Source organism: Stenella coeruleoalba (genome assembly GCF_951394435.1).
Source record: "Stenella coeruleoalba genome assembly, chromosome: 10".
Lineage (NCBI taxonomy): Eukaryota > Metazoa > Chordata > Mammalia > Artiodactyla > Delphinidae > Stenella > Stenella coeruleoalba.
The window spans coordinates 45,309,718-45,329,259 of record NC_137156.1 but is presented as its reverse complement, the minus strand read 5'-3'; the positions used below and the strand labels follow the sequence as shown (position 1 = coordinate 45,329,259).

The 19,542-nt window shown below is 38.6% G+C and overlaps 1 protein-coding gene across 4 annotated transcripts in view; it reads right to left on the bottom strand.

The window, feature by feature from the left end:
• Positions 1 to 7,410: 7,410 nt before the first annotated feature.
• The window catches only part of BEND6 (BEN domain containing 6), a 50,953-nt gene continuing 38,821 nt past the window's right edge, over positions 7,411 to 19,542 (bottom strand). For 2 of the 4 annotated variants that reach the window (XM_079934494.1, XM_079934495.1), the window contains one exon: positions 17,679 to 18,046. In XM_079934494.1, the coding sequence (XP_079790620.1) occupies positions 17,708 to 18,046 (339 nt within the window). In that variant the 3' untranslated portion in view covers positions 17,679 to 17,707. Of the gene's footprint in view, positions 7,722 to 16,532; positions 16,670 to 17,678; positions 18,047 to 19,542 lie in introns of those variants that run through there. The other 2 variants (XM_079934496.1, XM_079934497.1) reach the window with 2 other exon arrangements.

Below are 19,542 nucleotides of genomic sequence, written 5' to 3'. Positions count from 1 at the left end.
ACACGCTCGCCCGCCGCGCGGGCCGCTGGGAAATGTAGTTCCGGCCGCGCCGAGACCGCTCCGCGCGCGGAGGGGCGCGGGAAGACTGAGCTACTGCGCATGCGCTCCTCGAGAAGCTTCTGCTGCTCAAGTGGAGTCATTAGGTGACCTTTCTCTCCCAACTTCTGTTTTCTGTTTTAGAACAAAATTGTGGCTTATATAATAGCTCAATGGTGTTAAAATGCTTACTAGTGAAATCGTGACCAACCGTTTTCTTTAAAAAACACACGAACGATTGTGAACAGATAAAATGTGTGAAAACAGGTATTATCTGAGGACATGTAAAGCTTTTTCTCCTTTCCCCATCAGCCTAAGATCACCTGTAGTCCGACGAACCTGTATTCCCACAGAATCACCTTTATGATTCTGACCCTGGCCTGCAGTGAGCGAGGCCATACAGCGGAATAACCTCAGGAGACAAAGGAATGGAGTTATGAGATTTTAAGGAAGGGTTTACGTAGGTGAAATGTCAGTGAAACTGTTCTGATAGGGTCAAAAGCAATTATAGGGCCGCGTGTAAAGAGTTCAACATTAGGTCTGGACTGCAAAGGTCTTGGTAACTTGGGAACTACAAATTAAGGTAGATATTAAATGATGTATCCAGGAACCCCTGTGCCAGGTGTGAGATATGAGGCTGGTTCTCTATATCAAAGAGACCAGCCAAGAGAGGGGCATTTCATTCTTACTGATACATTTTCAAAGAACAAAGTGTCTCATAGTCTGATTTTAGAGTACAAAGTTTCTCATTGAGCAAATAAGAAACCAGTAGTTATCAAAGTCACTTTGACTTTGTGCCGTATTTCTTTGGTAGAGACACTGTCCCTTGTTACTGTTTAAGCTGACTTTAATGTGTGTGTGATATTTAAGCCCAGCAGACATTTAATTTCTCGTCGGAGGTCCGTTTTTGCCAGTCTAAATGAGCACATGACATTATGTTCATAGGTGGTATTAGATACGACTGTTATAGTTTTTGCATTTTCACAAAGTGCACTTGTTCCAACTAAATTTGGGGCTTGTAAAAGAAAGTTGCGAACAGGACGGACCTACCATGATGATCTCCCCAAAAGCCACAGGTAAGTTAACCATTTCTAAATCCCTTAAATGTCTAGGAGAGGGTTGCATTTAAAAGATTTTCCTAGGGGCTTCCCTCTGGGCGCAGTGGTTGAGAGTCCCTCTGCCGATGCAGGGGACACGGGTTCGTGCCCCGGTCCGGGAAGATCCCACATGCCGCGGAGCAGCTGGGCCCGTGAGCCATGGCCGCTGAGCCTGTGCGTCCGGAGCCTGTTCTCCACAACGGGAGAGGCCACACAGTGAGAGGCCCGCGTACCGCAAAAAAAAAAAAAACAATTTTCCTAGTCTGCTGGTAAAAGTTCAATAGAAACGCACTGTCATAGGTTGCCGTTGGGAGTTTTCCAGTTAAGCTCTTGGTAAACAGCAGCACGTATGTGCCTAGAGCCCAAATGTGCTCATGCCCTTCATTTCGGTAATTGTTGAGGGGATGGTCTTTTCCATTTAAGATATTCTAATAGGTATGTAGTGATATTGCATTATGATTTTTTTTTTTTTTTTCCGGTACGCGGGCCTCTCACTCTTGTGGCCTCTCCCGTTGCAGAGCACAGGCTCCGGATGCGCAGGCCCAGTGGCCATGGCTCACGGGCCCAGCTGCTCCGCGGCATGTGGGATCTTCCCGGACCGGGGCACGAACCCGCGTCCCCTGCATCGGCAGGCAGACTCTCAACCACTGCGCCACCAGGGAAGCCCTGCATTGTGATATTTTTAAAAAATATGTATTTATTTATTTGGTTGCACCAGGTCTTAGTTGCGGCAGGTGGGTTCCTTAGTTGCAGCTTCAGGGCTCCTTAGTTGTGGCATGCATGTGGGATCTAGTTCCCTGACCAGGGATCGAACCCAGGCCCCCTGCATTCGGAGCAGGGAGTCTCTTATTCACTGCACCACCAGGGAAGTCCCCTGCATTGTAATCTTAATTTGCATTAACCTAATGACTAATAACGTAATAATGTTGAGCATCTTTTTATGTGTTCCTTTGCCATCGGTATGTCTTCACTGGTAGTGTCTGTTAAGACCTTCTGTCTGTTATTTAAATGAGTTATTTATTTTCTTATCGAATTTTGAAAATTGTTTATTTATTCTGGGTACAAGTCCTTAACAGATATGTGATTTGCAAATATTTTCTCCCAGTCTATGGCTTTTCTTTCCATTTTCTTAAAATTGTCTTTCAAAGGGAAGTTCTTACATTTGATGAAGTCTAATTTATCAATTTTTTTTTTTTTTGGTGGTGGTGTATCTAAGCAAGATTACAAATATTCTTCTTTGTTTTCTTCTGAAAGTTTTAAAATTAGGTTTTAATTTTAGGTCTGTGGTCCATTTAGAATTCATTTTTGTATATGATGTGAGGTATGCATATGTATATACCATTGTTCCAGGACCAGCTGCTGAAAAGAATAGTTTTCATTTGAATTGCCTTTGCACCTTTGTCAAATATCAGTTGTCCATATTCGTGTAGGTCTGTTTCTGAACTTTCAGTTATATTCTACTGATGAATTTATCTATCTTGACACCAGTACCACACCATCTTGATTACTGTAGTTTTGCAATAAGTCTTGAAATCAAATAGTGTTAGTCTTTCAGCTTTATCTTCTTGTTTATCTAATTGTTGTAGGTGTTTAACTTATCTCAACAACGTTTTGTAGTTTTCACTGTCAGATGTTATCTTGTATCTTGTATTTTATATCTTGTTATCTTATATATCTCGTCAGATTAATTGCTAAGTATTTCATATTTTTTGATGGTATTGTAATTGGTATGATTTCTCAAATTTCAATTTCTGATTGTTCATTATTATTACAGAAATAAAATAGATTTTTCTCTAGCTTTATTGAAATATAATTGACAAATAAAAATTGTATACATTTAGGTGTGCCACATGATGTTTCAATATTATTACACATTGTGAAAAGATTACCACAATCAAACTAATTAAGATATCTGTCAACTCACAGAGTTACCATTTTGGGTGTGTGCATGGTGAGAACACTTAAGATCTACTCTCTTAGCAAATTTCAAGTATACAATACATTATTGTTAACTATAGTCACCATGCTATCTGTTAGGTCTCCAGAACTTACTCATCGTATAACTGGAAGTTTGTACCCTTGGACCAACATCTCCTCATTTCCCCCACCCCCACAGCCCATGGTAGCCACCATTCTGCTCTCTGTTTCAACGAGTTCATCTTTTTTAGATTCCACACATGAGATCATGTGGTATTTATCCTTATGTGTTTGGCTTATTTCACTTAGCATAATGTCCTCCACGTTCATCCACATTGCTGTAAATGGCAGGATTTCCTTCTTTTCTAAGGTGGAAGAGTATTCCACTGTGTATGTGTACCATATTGTCTTTATCCAGTCATCTGTCAACAGACATTTAGGTTGTTTCCATGTCTTGGTTATCATAATAATGGTGCAATGAACACTGGAGTGCATATATCTCTTTGAGATACAGATTTTATTTCCTTCGCATATATACCCAGAAGATATATGCTAGATCGTATGGTAGTTCTATTTTTAATTTTTTGAGGAATCGCCATACTATTTTCCACAGTGACTGTATCAATTCACATTCCCACCAAAAGTGCACAAGGGTTCCCTTTTCTCCGCATACTTGCCAGCCCCTATTATTTCTTATCTTTTTTATAATAGCCATCTTAACAGGGGTAAGGTGATATTTCACTGTGGTTTTGCTTTGCATTTCCCTGATGATTAATGACATTAAGCACCTTTTCATATAACTGTTGGCCATTTGTATGTTTTCTTTGGAAAAATAAGGTCAGGTCCTTTGCTCATTTTTAGATTATTTGGTTTTGTGCTATTGAGTTGTATGAGTTCCTTATATATTTGTATGTTAATCTCTCTTTAAAGAGATTTGGTTTATGGTTTACAAATATTTTCTTCCCTTCTGTAGGTTGCCTTTTTGTTTTGTTGATAGTTTGCTGTGGCAGAAACTTTTTAGTTTGATGCAGTTCACTTGTTTATTTTTGCTTTTGGTGTCTGTGCTTTTGGTGTCATATCCAAAAATATCATTGCCAAGACCAATGTCAATGAGCTTTTCCCCTACATTTTCTTCTATTAGTTTTTCAGTTTCAGGATTTACATTTAAGTCTTTAATTTAGTTTCAGTTGATTTTTGTGTATACAGTAAGATAAGGGTCCAATTTTATTTTTTGCATGTGAATATCCTGTTTTCCCAACACCATATATTGAAGAGACTATTCTTTCCCCATTGTGTGTTCTTGATGCCTATGTCAAAGATTAGTTGTTGATATATGGGTGGTTTTATTTCTAGGCTTTCAATACTGTTCTGTTGGTCTATCTGTTTTTATGCCAGTACTATATTGTTTTGATTACTATAGCTTTGTAATATAACTTTAAATCAGGAATTGTGATGTCTTCAGCTTTTGTTCTTCTTTCTCAAGATTTCTTTGGCTATTCAGTGGCTTTTGTGGTTCCATAGGAATTTTAGGATTGTTTGTTCTATTTCATGAAAATGCCATTGGGATTTTGATAGAGATTATAATTGAATCTGTAGATCATTTAAGGACATTTTAACAATATTATTCTTACAATCTATGAACAGACCAGTGGGGGTGTCCTATTTGTGGGGGTCTGCATGTGAGGTGTCCCAGGGGGCTGGTGGGCAGGCCTCCTGGTGGAGTCTGTCAGTCAGTAGGATCCTCAGCCCTTTGTTGAGTCTGGGTCCTGGTTTCTGTAATTCCCATCTCTCTTCCCTGCACCCAGCCTCTCCCCTATCTAGCCATGTCAAATACCTCGGGATTCTGGGTAGGCAAGAAAGAAGTGGACCTCTTAGGCAGCGTTCAGCATGGCTTGGGTGGACCAGCTCATTCACTACCTCTCACTTACCCCCATGGGAGAAATTATGGTCCAAGGGGGTTTCTCTTGGTACTAAGCTGTGCCACCTTGGGGGAGTGGTGATGTGGGTAAAGTGAAACTGTTCTTACCATCTTCAGTCCATCTATTCTTGGATTTTTTTGTTCAGTGGTGTGCTAGAACCTCTCTGCTGGACCCCTGGGCTCCCACAAAGATAGTCTCATCCATGGATGAAGATGATGGTAGAAAACTCCTATTCTGCCATCTTGCTGACCCGACAGCTGAAATACAATGATTTCTGTAAATTGATCTTGTATCTTGCAACTTTGCTGAATTCATTTTTTAGTTTTTTTTTTTTTTTTACACTTTTTTTACTCTTTAGTTCTAGTACCTTTTTGGAGATTCCCTTAGATCATCTGCATAGATAAACTTGTTGTCTATGAATAAAGACAGTTTTTCTGCTTCTTTTCCAATCTGAATACTTTTTATTTATTTATTTTTAAAGACTTTGCACATTCCACTGACTCTTTTTTTTGGTTGCACCAAGTCTTAGTTGTGGCAGACAGGCTCCTTAGTTGTGGCTCGCAGGCTCCTTCGTTGTGGCTCGTGGGCTCCTTAATTGTGGCTCATGGGCTCCTTAGTTGTGGCATGCATGTGGGATCTAGTTCCCTGACCAGGGATCAAACCCAGGCCCCCTGCATTTGGAGTGTGAAGTCATCCACTGCACCACCAAGCAAGTCCCCTGAATACCTTTTATTTCTTTCCTTGGTTTATTGAACTAGTTAGAAGCTCCAAAATAATCTTGACTATATGTGGTGAGAATGAACATTCTTGACTTGTTTCTGACTTTAAAGGGAAAGTATTCAGTCTTCCATCATGAAGTATAATGTTAGCTGTAGGTTTTAACTGCTTTGTTAATTTTCAGATTTGGGACTTCCTGAGACACGTTGACTTTTTGACCCTGTATTTGACTATAACCAGGGAACAGGAACACTGATATTTGTTATTGACCCCCAGGATGATTAGCCCTGCCCAGGCTCCACCTCACAATGACCAGAGCCCACAGAATGAACATGGACATACACTTCCAGTGGATGGTCTATCAGGTGACCACAAAATTGAAACCCAGAGAGCAGACAATGACGTTGCAGACACTGAATTAAAAAAAATTCATCTCAGCTCTTATTTGACAAGCATATATGATCATTCAATATATGAAGCTTTTTATTTTTATATTTTTAGGTTTTTTTAATCTTTTTAATAAGTCTACAAATAATAAATGCTGGAGAGGGTGTGGAGAAAAGGGAACCCTGCTACACTGTTGGTGGGGAGGTAAATGGGTGCAGCCATTATGGAGAACAGTATGGAGGTTCCTTAAAAAACTAAAAATACAGGTGCCGTAGGATCCAGCAATTCCACTCCTGGGCATATACCCAGACAAAACTCTAATTCGAAAAGATACAGGCACCCCTGTATTATGTAAAGAAGCCATCAGCCTAGAAAATGATTTTCTCCCTGGATTTTATACATTAATAAGAAAAAAGCAAATACTTTTTATGTTTTCAATGGGACTTATTTATATTTAAGTAAAAATAGCAAATGTTAACATAAGTTATTTCCTTAAGAATATTTATTTTGTACAACCACATTGTTATCAAGCAACATTTATGGAATGTTCCTGGGTCCACAGTGCTGGACTTTTTAACCATCATAATCATCCTCCTTTCCAAGTTTGAACATGGCCTTGTGCACTGAAGAAGCATGGCTTGACATTGTACAGTTGTCACGTGTGACAACCTGATATCAAACGAGAGGCCTGTTGATAAAGAATGTTTTATCTTTTATTCATTTACAAAATGGTATTTGTATATATGTGTGATTACTAAACCCATATGATTTTGTTTTCAATTATTTTCTCTTCTGATACTATGAAAACAAATCAGTTAAAACTAAGCAATGTAGCAGTGTGATGTTCTGTATTACACATGCATATTTAATATACTTTGGGCAATAAAAAGAAGCATGTAAACAAACAAACATGAAAAAAGATTTTTTAAAAAGTTGATGCATTGTTTTAGCAATCATGAAAACTTGGGTTTATTTCTTTTTCAGGAGCACAGTGGAATAGTTTAATATTCAAATAAAAAGGTCTTGCTGTTCTAATTTTTTCAGATTCTTATTTTATACAATTTTATGTAACAGAATAATCCTGTAATCTTATTGCCAAAACTCTGTTACTTCATTAGATATGATTATCAGATTTTAGGCTGATTTTGCTGCTGTCATGTTTGTGAACATTGATTATTTCACTGTTTACTTTTCCAAACATGTGCTTATACTAAAGATCCAAAAGCTAAAATGGAGAGTCATTGGTAATAATAAATGTACAGGGATTGATTAGGACAATGATGAATCTTTGGGGTTAAAGTTTTTGTTGCTAGGGTAAGAGCTCTGATTGTCCTGTTAGTTTAGCTGTACAAAGGACCACTTTGGGGTGGGAAAGTGCATATTTCCAAGAAACCATATTGCATGCTCATGGGCCTGCTAGAAATTCTCTGGTTTGATGCCTCACTGGTACTGAGGGTGAAATCTACATGCAGCTTCTTCACAAGCTTGTGCTCCATCAGGGCAGCCCAACAATGTCGCAGGTTTCTCCCAGCCTGTCACTCACTGCACCTGTCCCTGTGCTCACTGCCAGGGAGGCTGCAGAGTCTCCAGCAAAATCCAATGTTAGATTTACTACTGAAGGTTCTTTTGTTTCAGGTAACTGTAATACCTATAAAAAGCAAGTAAAAAAAAAAACAGAGCAAATTTATGTTAGAGTTCTTATAGTATTTTTAACAGTTTTTAGGTTACAATAATATAATAACAGTATGAGTTATTTATCTTTGTGTCAACTACAAATTTTTGCTTAAAAATACAAAATTGTTAATAAGAACAATTATTGTTGAGGTGACTTAGGAATTATTTTATGATCTATTCAGAAGAATTCCAGCATAGATAACAACTAAAATATTTAACATATATTTTTATCTCACAAGACTTTTAAAAAACTCAAACACACAAAGGAAAATTAATGATCCCCACATACGCATCTTAAAATATTATCAACAATTCTGTTTGTCACTCTTTGGTAACACTTATTGATTGTTTAAGTATCAGGAAATTTCCCAAATCTGCCTTGCCTCTGTCATATATATATCTTCTTTATCCATTCATCTATCAATGAACACTTGGGGTGCTTCCATATATTGGCTATTATAAATAATGCAGCAGTTAACATAAGGGGTGCATATATCCTTTCAAAATAGTGTTTTTGTTTTCTTTGGAAAAATATCCAGAAGTTGAATTGCTGTATTTTATGGTAGTTCTATTTTTAATTATTTCAGGACTCTCCTTACTGTTTTGCATAGTGGTTGCACCAATTTACATTCCTACTGACAGTGTATGATGGTTCCCTTTTCTCCACAATTTGTTATTTGTTGTCTTTTTGACAACAGCTATTCTGGTAGGTGTGAGGTTATCACTCACGTGGTTTTGATTTGAGTTTCCCTGATGATTAGTGATGTTGAGCATCTTTTCATGTGCCTGTTGGCCATCTGTATGTCTTCTTTGGAAAAATGTGTGTTCAGGTCCTCTACCCATTTTTTTTAAACATCTTTATTGGAGTATAATTGCTTTACAATGGTGTGCTAGTTTCTGCTTTATAACAAAGCGAATCAGCTATCCATATACATATATCCCCATATCTCCTCCCTCTTGCATCTCCCTCCCATCCTCCCTATCCCACCCCTCTAGGTGGTCACAAAGCACCAAGCTGATCTCCCTGTGCTATGTGGCTGCTTCCCACTAGCTACCTGTTTTACATTTGGTAGTGTGTATATGTCCATGCCACTCTCTCACTTCGTCCCAGCTTCCCCTTCCCCTTCCCGTGTCCTCAGGTCCATTCTCTACATCTGCATCTTTATTCCTGTCCTGCCCCTAGGTTCATCAGAACCTTTTTTTTTTTTTTAGGTTCCATATATATGTGTTAGCATATGGTATTTGTTTTCCTCTTTCTGACTTACTTCACTCTGTATGACAGACTCTGGGTCCATCCACCTCACTACAAATAACTCAATTTCATTTCTTTTTATGGCTGAGTAATATTCTGTTGTATATATGTGCCACATCTTTATCCATTCATCTGTCGATGGACACTTAGGTTGCTTCCATGTTCTGGCTACTGTAAGTAGAGCTGCAATGAACATTGCGGTACATGACTCTTTTGAATTATGGTTTTCTCAGGGTATATGCCCAGTAGTGAGATTGCTGGGTCCTATGGTAGTTCTAATTTTAGTTTTTTAAGGAACCTCCATACTGTTCTCCATAGTGGCTGTATCAATTTACATTCCCACCAACAGTGCAAGAGGGTTTCCTTTTCCCCACACCCTCTCTAGCATTTATTGTTTGTAGATTTTTTTGATGATGGCCATTCTGACTGGTGTGAGGTGATACCTCATTATAGTTTTGATTTGCATTTCTCTAATGATTAGTGATGTTGAGCATTCTTTCATGTGTTTGTTGGCAATCTGTATGTCTTCTTTTGAGAAATGTCTATTTAGGTCTTCTGCCCATTTTTGGATTGGGTTGTTTGTTTCTTTGATATTGAGCTGCATGAGCTGCTTATAAATTTTAGAGATTAATCCTTTGTCAGTTGCTTCATTTGCAAATATATTCTCCCATTCTGAGGGTTGTCTTTTGGTCTTGTTTATGGTTTCCTTTGCTGTGCAAAAGCTTTTAAGTTTCACTAGGTCCCATTTGTTTATTTTTGTTTTTATTTCCATTTCTCTAGGAGGTGGGTCAAAAAGGATCTTGCTATGATGTATGTCATAGAGTGTTCTGCCTATGTTTTCCTCTGTAGAGTTTGATAGTGTCTGGCCTTACATTTAGGTCTTTAATCCATTTTGAGTTTATTTTTGTGTATGGTGTTAGGGAGTGTTCTAATTTCATTGTTTTACATGTAGCTGTCCAGTTTTCCCAGCACCACTTATTGAACAGGCTGTCTTTTCTCCATTGTATATTCTTGCCTCCTTTATCAAAAATAAGGTGACCATATGTGTGTGGGCTTATCTCTGGGCTTGCTATCCTGTTCCATTGATCTATATTTCTGTTTTTGTGCCAGTACCATACTGCCTTGACTATTGTAGCTTTGTAGTATAGTCTGAAGTCCAGGAGCCTGATTCCTCCAGCTCCGTTTTTCTTTCTCAAGATTGCTTTGGCTATTCAGGGTCTTTTGTGTTTCCATACAAATTGTGAAATTTTTTGTTCTGTGAAAAATGCCATTGGTGGTTTCATAGGGATTGCATTGAATCTGTAGCTTGCTTTGGGTAGTATGGTCATTTTCACAGTGTTGATCCTTCCAGTACAGGAACATGGTATATCTCTCCATCTATTTGTATCATCTTTAATTTCTTTCATCAGTGTCTTATAGTTTTCTGCATACAGGTCTTTTGTCTCCTTAGGTAGGTTTATTCCTTGGTATTTTATTCTTTTTGTTGCATTGGTAAATGGGAGTGTTTCCTTGATTTCTCTTTCAGATTTTTCATCATTAGTGTACAGGAATGGAAGAGATTTCTGTGCATTAATTTTGTATTCTGCTACTTTACCAAATTCATTGATTAGCTCTAGTAGTTTTCTGGTAGCATCTTTAGGATTCCCTATGTATAGTATCATGCTCTACCCACTTTTTAATTGGGTTGTGTGTTTTTTTACTGTTTGATTGTATGAGTTCTCTGTATATTTTGCATATTAACTCCTTATTGAGTATGTCATTTACAAATATTCTTCTCCCATTCATTAGGATGCCTTTTTGTTGATAGTTTCCTTCATTCTTCCTTTTTTTCTCTTTTTCTGTTCTTTTCTTTGCTCTTCTTTTGCCTCTCTTCCCATGTGATTTGCTGACTCTCTTTAGAGTTACATTTGGATTCCTTTCTCTTTTTTGTGTGTGTATGTATTATAGATTTTTGCTTTTAGTTACCATGAGGTTTATATATTGTATATATACATGTGATTATTTTAAGTTGATAGTCTCTGAAGTTCAAACACATTCTAACAACCCTGCATTTTTACTTCCTCCCCAGCATGTGTCATGTTTCTGACATCATATTTACATCTTTTTGTTTTGTGTACCCCTTAACTACTTATTGTGGATATAGATGATTTTGTCCTTTAACTTTCCTACTAGCTTTGTAAGTGGTGGATATACTACCTTTACTGTATGTTTGCCCTTACCAGTGAGATTTTTTCCTTTTGTAATTTTATATTTCTAGTTGTGGTCTTTCTTTTACACTTAGAGAAGTCCCTTTAACATTTCTTGTAAATGTTAGTGCAGTTTAGTGGTGCTAAACTGTTTTAGATTTTGATTGTCTGGGAAGCTCTTTATCTCTCCTTCAAATCTCAATGAAAGCCTTGCTGAGTGGAGTATTCTTGATTCAGGTTTCTCTTTTCATCACTTTGACTATATCATGCCACTCCCTTCTGGCCTGCAAAGTTTCTGCTGAAAAGTTGGCTGACAGTGTTATGGAAGTTCCCTTGTGTACAACTAGTTAGTTTTCCATAGCTGCTTTTAAGATTCTCTCCTTATCTTTAACTTTTGTCATTTCAGTTATAATGTGTCCTGGTGTGGACCTGTTTGGGGTCATCTTGTTTGGGACTTTCTATGCTACCTGGACATGGAAGTCTGTTTCCTTTCCTAGATTAGGGAAATTTTCAGTTATTATTGCTTCAAAAAAGTTCTCTCCCTCTTTCTCTCTCTCTTCTCCTTCTGGGACCCCAACAATGTGAATGTTAGTATGTTTAATGTTGTCTCAGAAGTCTTTTAAACTGTCCTCATTTTTTTTTTATTCCTTTTTTTTTTTCTCTTCAGCTTGGGTGATTTCCACCTCTCTGTCTTTCAGTTTGCTGTATCATCTAATCTACTGTTGATTCCTTCTAGTGTATTTTTCATTTAAGTTATTTTATTCTTCAGCTCTGTTTGGTTCTTCTTTATATTTTCTAAGTCTTTGTTAAACTTCTCACTGTGTTCATCCATTCTTCTCCCAAGTTTGTTGAGCATCTTTATGATGATTACCTTGAACTCTTTATCAGGTATATTGCTTATCTCCACTTCACTTAGTTCTTCTTTGGGTGTTTTATCTTGTTTCTTCCTTTGTCACCTCATTTTGCCTAATTCTCTTTGTTATTTGTATGGTATGTAACCTAATGGTAGGTTGGTTACATTTCATGATCTTGGAGAAGTGGCCCTTTGTAGGAGTCATTCTGTGGGGCCCAGCAGCACACTCCCCTCTGGTCACCAGAACTATATGCTATAGGGATGCCCCCATGTGGGCTGAGTGGGCCCTCTGTTGTGTTGGGGCTGACTACTGTGGGTGCCCTGGTACACAGGACTGGCCTCTGGTCCAGTTGGCTGCCAATCCCTACCTCCTACAGAAGCTACCAGCTGTTGGTGGGTGGGGCCACATCCTGGCACAGCTGGCTGCATGGCCTGGAGAGTCCTGGGGATGGTGCTGGCCCACTGTTGGGTGAGGCAGGATCCTGGCAATTCTGGCTGCAGGCCCAGGGTGTCCCAGGTCAGCTGGCTGCAAGACCCAGTGGGTCCTGGGGCTTGTGCCAGCCCACTGGTGTGTGGTGCAGGGACCTTGCATGCTGGCTGTGGGGCTTGGGGCTCCCAGTGTGGGTTCTGGCCTGCTAGTGGGTGGGGCCAGGCCCCTGTTCAACCTGAGGGTGTCCCAGGACTAGGGGTGACTGGCTGGTGGGCAGGTAAGCCCCAGCACTAATAGGCTAGAGGGAGGACTCCAAAATGGTGCTTACCAGTACCAGTGTCCTCATGGTAGAATGAGCTCCCAAAAGTGGCTGCTGCCAGTGTCTATATCTCCAGGGGAGTTCCAGTTGCCTCCTGCCTATCCTGGAGGCTGTCCAAGGTCAGCAAGTGAGTCTGACCCAGGCTTCTTTCAGATTGTTGCCTCTGAGCTGGGACTTGGAGCATCTGAGATTCTGTACCTGCCCTTCAAGAACGGAGTCTCTAATTCCTACAGCCCTCTGGCTCTCCTGAACGCAAGCCCTGATTTCAGAGCTAGATGTTCCGGGAGCTTACCTTCCTGGTGCAGGACCCTAGGGTTGGGAAGCTTGAAATGGGTCTTGGACCCCTCACTCCTTGGGAAGAACCTCTGCAATTGTGATTATCCTCCTCTTTGTGGGTCACCTACCCAGGGATGTGGGTCTTGACTGTACCACAACTCCGCCACTCCTACCCTTCTTGTTCTGGTTCCTTCATTATATCATTAGTTGTAGAAGGCCTTTTCTGCTAGTCTTCAGGTTGTTCTCATAGACAGTTGCTCTGTAAACAATTGTAGTTTTGGTGTGCCCCGTGGGAGGAGGTGAGCTCAGGGTCTTCCTACCCTGCCATCTTGGTGACCAGGAAATCATTTAGATCAGGATTTCTAAACTTTGACAGAACTGACATTTGAACTGGGTAATTATTTTGTTGTGGGGGCTGTCCTATATATTGTTGGATGTATAGCAGCGTTCCGGGCTCCTGTCCACTAGATGCCAGTAGTATCGCCCAGTTGTGACAACCCAAAATATCTGTGTTTTCAAACCCCCTCTTTCAGGGGCAGGGGACAAAATCCCTCCCACTTTGTTTGAGCACTGCTGTATTAGATCACCTTTAAGTTATGCGTATGTAATATTATGGTAGAGATTATGTAAACTGGGACAGCTTTGGACATTTCAGTAGAAGGCTGTTAGAACACTTAGTGGGATGTTATAGAGGTGATCTTCTAATATTCTGTAATTCTTATAAACAAAATTTTCTTTAGCTCTCGTAAGAAAACAAAAAATGGAGAAAGGTCAGAAAGATTGGCAACATCAAGCTCTAGGCAGAGTGCGAGCTGCTAGCAAGTTGAGGGCAGTCACAGGAGTGAGGACAAATAGATGACAAAGGAGTCAGGATGGGATTTAGCTCTTGCTTTCACACAAATGAATCTTAGCAGGGAAATGGTTGTCCTTTCAAATGCAAGCCAGTGGCAACTTCGAGCTCAGTCCTGAGTGGAGGGCACAGTCTACCAGGGCCCCTGGTGGGGTTACTGGGCTTCCTGGATGTATTGGAATTTGTAGAAATCTACATGGTTTCACAGTACCTATTGCCTTGCTTATAGTAATGGGAGGACAGTTGTTTTTCCAAATACTTTTGAGGGCAGGGGGAGGAAGGGTATGGTTTGCCTGAATAAATGTGTTCACTTTAGGCTCCTATTAGTTAAATGAGCAAGAAGAGAAAAATATAGCAGCATTCCACCAGGTGGTGCTATATCTGACTCATTCACCAAGCATGGCTGAATTAGGTTTTCTGTGACCCTGTCTCTCCCAGTGTATTTTCTCAGTCCTTTTGAAATAATGTGGATTGAGCTATACTTCAAATGAAAGATATCTGCTGGTTGAAAAAAAAATTCCATTCTAGTGTTAATCTCTACTTCTGACTCAAAATATATGCATTTCTATTCCAAGGATCTATCTTGACAACCAAGCTCAGGCGCAGAAGGCGCTAGAACATATTGTGTTCATAACAAAAGATTTCTCCCTTTTTTCAATTTTTTTTTTTTTTTTTTTTCGGTACACGGGCCTCTCACTGTTGTGGCCTCTCCTGTTGTGGAGCACAGGCTCCGGACGCGCAGGCTCAGCGGCCATGACTCACAGGCCTAGCTGCTCCGCGGCATGTGGGATCTTCCCAGACCAGGGCACGAATCCGTGTCCCCTGCATCGGCAGGTGGACTCTCAACCACTGCGCCACCAGGGAAGCCCTACCTTTTTTCAATTTTAATTAATGCTATCGCCAGGTGATTTGATAACACTGCGACTGGCTGGTACAAGCAAAACTGATATAAAAACTTTTTAACTTCAATTTCTTCAATACTCTGCTGACTTATCAGAGATGAATTTCATGCCTACCCTCATCAGCCTGGGATATAAAAAAGGCAGAGGTTAGGATATTAAAATGCTTTGCAGAGCTCTGAAATACAATGTGCTCCAGAAGACAGCCCTATGACCTGGAGGTCTGGTTACATGGCATTTAAACAGGGAACTTGGCCATGATACACCAGGACAACTGGATAGCCTGACATCAAACTGAGAAGTTCTATATATTCAATATACTGTGATAAACCATAATGGAAATGAATATGAAAAAGAATTTTTATGTATGTATAATTGAATCACTTTGCTGTATAGTAGAAATTAACACAACATTGTAAATCAACTATACTTCAATTAAAAAAACAAAACAAAAGAGAAGTTCTAAGGGCTCATTTAAGCAATTATCTCTTAACTGGCAAGTTGTGAGATTCACCATCTACTGAAATTTTTAATCCCTTGGGGAGAAAAAGGATACAAATATGTTTATCTTTTATAAATCTTCAGGTCTGTCTACCAGTATGCGTGAGCCAAGAGAAAGAATTCCCCTTCAGCTGTTATAAGTAGGTTTTTTGGTTATTTTGTTTTGTTCTTTTTAAGGAAGAGAGACTATTATTGACCCTCAGCAGAGGTAGCCTTAATTGAATAGTAACATACTAAGGGACCCTCAAGGAGGATGGGGCAGTAGTTAAAACAGTGGGTGGGGGTGGGGTGGGTCCATATCCTATTTAAAACATGGTCAGAAGAAAAAGACAAGTGACATGGTCTCAGGCGAAGAGCAGGCAAATGGAAATCAAAGATAGAAGTAAAGAAAATGGAAGGAAGACCTGCCCTCATGTTTTTATCATATACGTCTGTTTATCAATTAAAATATTAATAGCGCAACAATGCATATTTGTCATATATTTTCCATCAAAATAATGGAGAGGAAGGGTGACAACAGGTGGAATGGCCAGGACTTTGAGTTGCTAAAGCAAACACAAAGTTCCTCATCACAGGCTTGCCTAGGGCAGGGCCTGACCATAAAGTGTATTTTCTTTAGAACTCGCTGCAAACAAATATTTCTTCCTTTTAGTATTTTAATACAAACATATTGGTAAAAATCCTTATCAAACAAATACAAACTATAACAACTGACTTAAAGATTTAAAGACATTGAGAAGCAGGATGGGGATGGTAGAGTGCACTAATCTACCTCAGAGACCTCCTAAAGGTCTGTATTTCCCTTATTCTAGAGAAGCACTTCCTAAATTGCCACGTGTCCCTCCTTTGGCTGCTTTCTACCCCTCCCCACAAGTTAACATGTGTTGTGTGAAGAGAAAGAAAAGCTCCTTAGTGAAACACATTTGGAAAACACTCTACACTATATGCCCTTCTTAGAGATTTCTGGTGCACTTGGGCATATTTAAAGGGCATCAAAATATTTGAGAGGCTCTGGGAAAGGAGAATCCGTGTAACTGACTCAGCATTTCCCGAGTTTAAATCCCCATCCCGTCCCTACCTTCACCCCCAGGAATACTCATTAGCATCTCACAGGCCTCTAGTCTCCTCTAGTAGAGTGTTTGGGAAATGCTATTCCATAGATACAAGTATTGTGTCTTCTTGCTACATTGAAAGGATTGTGAAGATTTACAAGACTTACCGAAAGGATCTACTTAATATCCTGAGAGTTCAGATTTTTGCTCAAATATGGCTTCTTGGTACAATTGTTTAGCTTTTGCCCTATCATTCTCCTAATTGAAACATCATCTGTGTTGGGAAATAATTGTTTTGTGATTCCTGTAAAAACAACAACAAAACACAGAAAAACACTTTGTCAGAAGGATGTAGACTCACAGATGCAGAGAACAAACCAGTGGCTGCCAGTGGGAAGGGATGGGGGAGGGGTGATATTGGGTAGGGGGGTAAGAGGTACAAACTACTATGTATAAAATAAGTTATAAGGATATATTGTACAACTGGCAATATAGCCAATATTTTATAAGTATAAATGGAACATAAACATTAAAAATTGTGAACTACTATATTGTACACCTGTAACTTATATAATACTATACATCAACTATACTTGAATAAAAATAAATTAATTAATTTTAAAAAACCACTTTATCAGGCCTCTGCATCTTAAGGTATGAACTGAAATAAAACACCAAGCAATTCACATTATAATTTTGTCTCTATTTTGAAAAAGCAGCCCAACACCCATGAGATATTTAAATAGATGAATCTCTAGGCAGATTTTTCAAAGCAAAGCAAGAGATAACAAAAGTCTATATCATAAACTGAGAGCATACATATATGTCTTCCTATGGTACCATTCAGCTTTAACCTTGCTGCTTGCTCTGAATGCTAAGTGCCCTTGATCCAAAATGCTGGGAATTTATTTTTACCCATTCCCAACATCAGTTGAAACAAGCAGATTCTGACTGACTCTTTTCCAACTAAGAAATGATGCACTATTAAAATATAGAGAGCTGTGATTCAGTGAGTCCTTAAATTTGTTGGATATTTGCAAAAAAATTACTTGATAACCTAAATTATTATATTTAAGGAGGTTAATTAACTTAAAAACCATAAGTAGGATGGTTAAATTAACTCTGTTTTTTTCTGAGTAAAAGATAAGGGATATTTCTAACCAAGATAAGAAAAAGAAAATAAGACATAAACTGTTACTAAAATTTTGTTGGAAAGGATTTTGAAAATTTACTTTTCTAAAGCTATGAATTTTATGAATTCAAACTTTTCAGTGATATAAAATTCATTTTTATTTTAATAACCATTTTTAATGTAAAGTTGTTATACAAAATTCCCCATATATCATAAGAGGTTTAGGCTATCCTCAGATTTTTCTCTCATAGAAAAATAAACTTGAAGAATAAAAAAGATAATGAAAGAACAACTTAAAGTTGAATGGTAAAATAATTTCAGATTCATGTGACAATATAATACAAACACATTATCACCTATGATTTCTTGAACTTCATTCTGATTCATAGCTGGTTTCACTGCCTTGTCCCTTGAAGTAGAGGATTTTGCCCCCGTCAGGCTGTGTGTGGCCATGTATTCATTTGTGTAGAGCACTTGCATTAAATCATTAATAAACTTCTGAGGCTTGCTCTTGTTGCAACGGGCAATCTGCCATTTTTCAATCTTGAACTAAAAAATTAAAAATAATAATTGAAATAACTGAAAAAGGAAAGGAAAGGAATATCTGAAGAATATATTACTCATTGAATTAATACAGACCAGAAAACAAAACCAAGTCTTTAAGGTGATGTATGATACTTTTAATATATATTGTACATTTCAGGGGTTAGAGTTAGATGTTAACTTTGAGATAATTCCCAACATATATGAGGTATTTGTTCTAGAGTGTATACAAATTCTTGTCATGTAATCTGGATTTGGTGCTTTAAGGATTAATCCATACTTAACATTTCCTACTAAGCATGGTAGCATAATAATGGCCCACTGACAATATTCACATCGTTATCCCTGTAACCTTTGAATACGTTACCTTATATGGGAAAATCAACTTTGTACGTGTCATTAAAGTACCTTGAGATGGGGAAAATATGCTGAGTTATCCAGGTGGGTCCAGTCCAATCACGTGAGCCTTTTTTTTTTTTTTTACACTTAAAATTTGTGTACTTTATTGCAGGTACGAATATGTATATTTACATACACATATAACTTTATGTTTATAAATATATACACACAGTATCTGGTACGTAGTAAGCACATCATAAATGTTAATAATAATAATGAAAATGGCTAACATTTATTGAGCACTCACATGAGCCCTTAACTGCTGAAGAGGGAGGCAGAAAGAAGACACAGAGGAAGGAGGAGAGAATAGAAGAGTGAGAGGGCTTTGCCTGCCCTGACTGGCTTTGAAGATGATGGAAGTGGACCATGAACCAGGGAAGGGGGATGCCTCTAGAAGCAGGAATGGCCTTCAGTTTATAGTCGACAAGAAAACAGAAAACAGGGAACTCGGCTCTAGAAGCATAAGAAACTGAGTTCTACAGCAACCCCCATGGACAGGAAACAGATTCTTCTCCAGAGCCTCCAAAAAGGAGAGTACCTGCCAACACCTTGATTTTACCGCATTTCTGACCTACAGAACTCTGAGGTGGTAAGTTTGTATTATTATAAATCACTAAGTTTGTGGGAATCTGTTACACAGCAAAGGAAACCAGTACACTAAGATTCAAATATTCTGAATGTTAGATAGTGAGCATTTAATTACTGCTCTTGAAGGCATAATTTCCCAGGCCGATTCTAACAAAACTTGTATTTTTAGCTTCTATTTCTTGATTAAGAGAAGTCGGGAAAGTAGAAGAATTGTGTTCTGCCAGCATGTACAGCCTAAAATTCACCTTGTCTCAATGATACAGTTTTATAACCTTTAATGCATAGTTGTCCTTCTGTCACTGGTTTAAGAATTTCCTAGTTTAATAACGTCATCATTGTCCACCATTTGACTTTAATTTTCTGAACTGGATATTCATTTCACAAATATTAGATTTATTGTAAAAGACTGTTTTACGTAGTCAGAATATTATGATTGACCTAAAGTTACATAAAGTGATCTGATAAGACAGTGATTATGTTGTACAGTAATTTTAATTTTGTATGTAACTGTATCC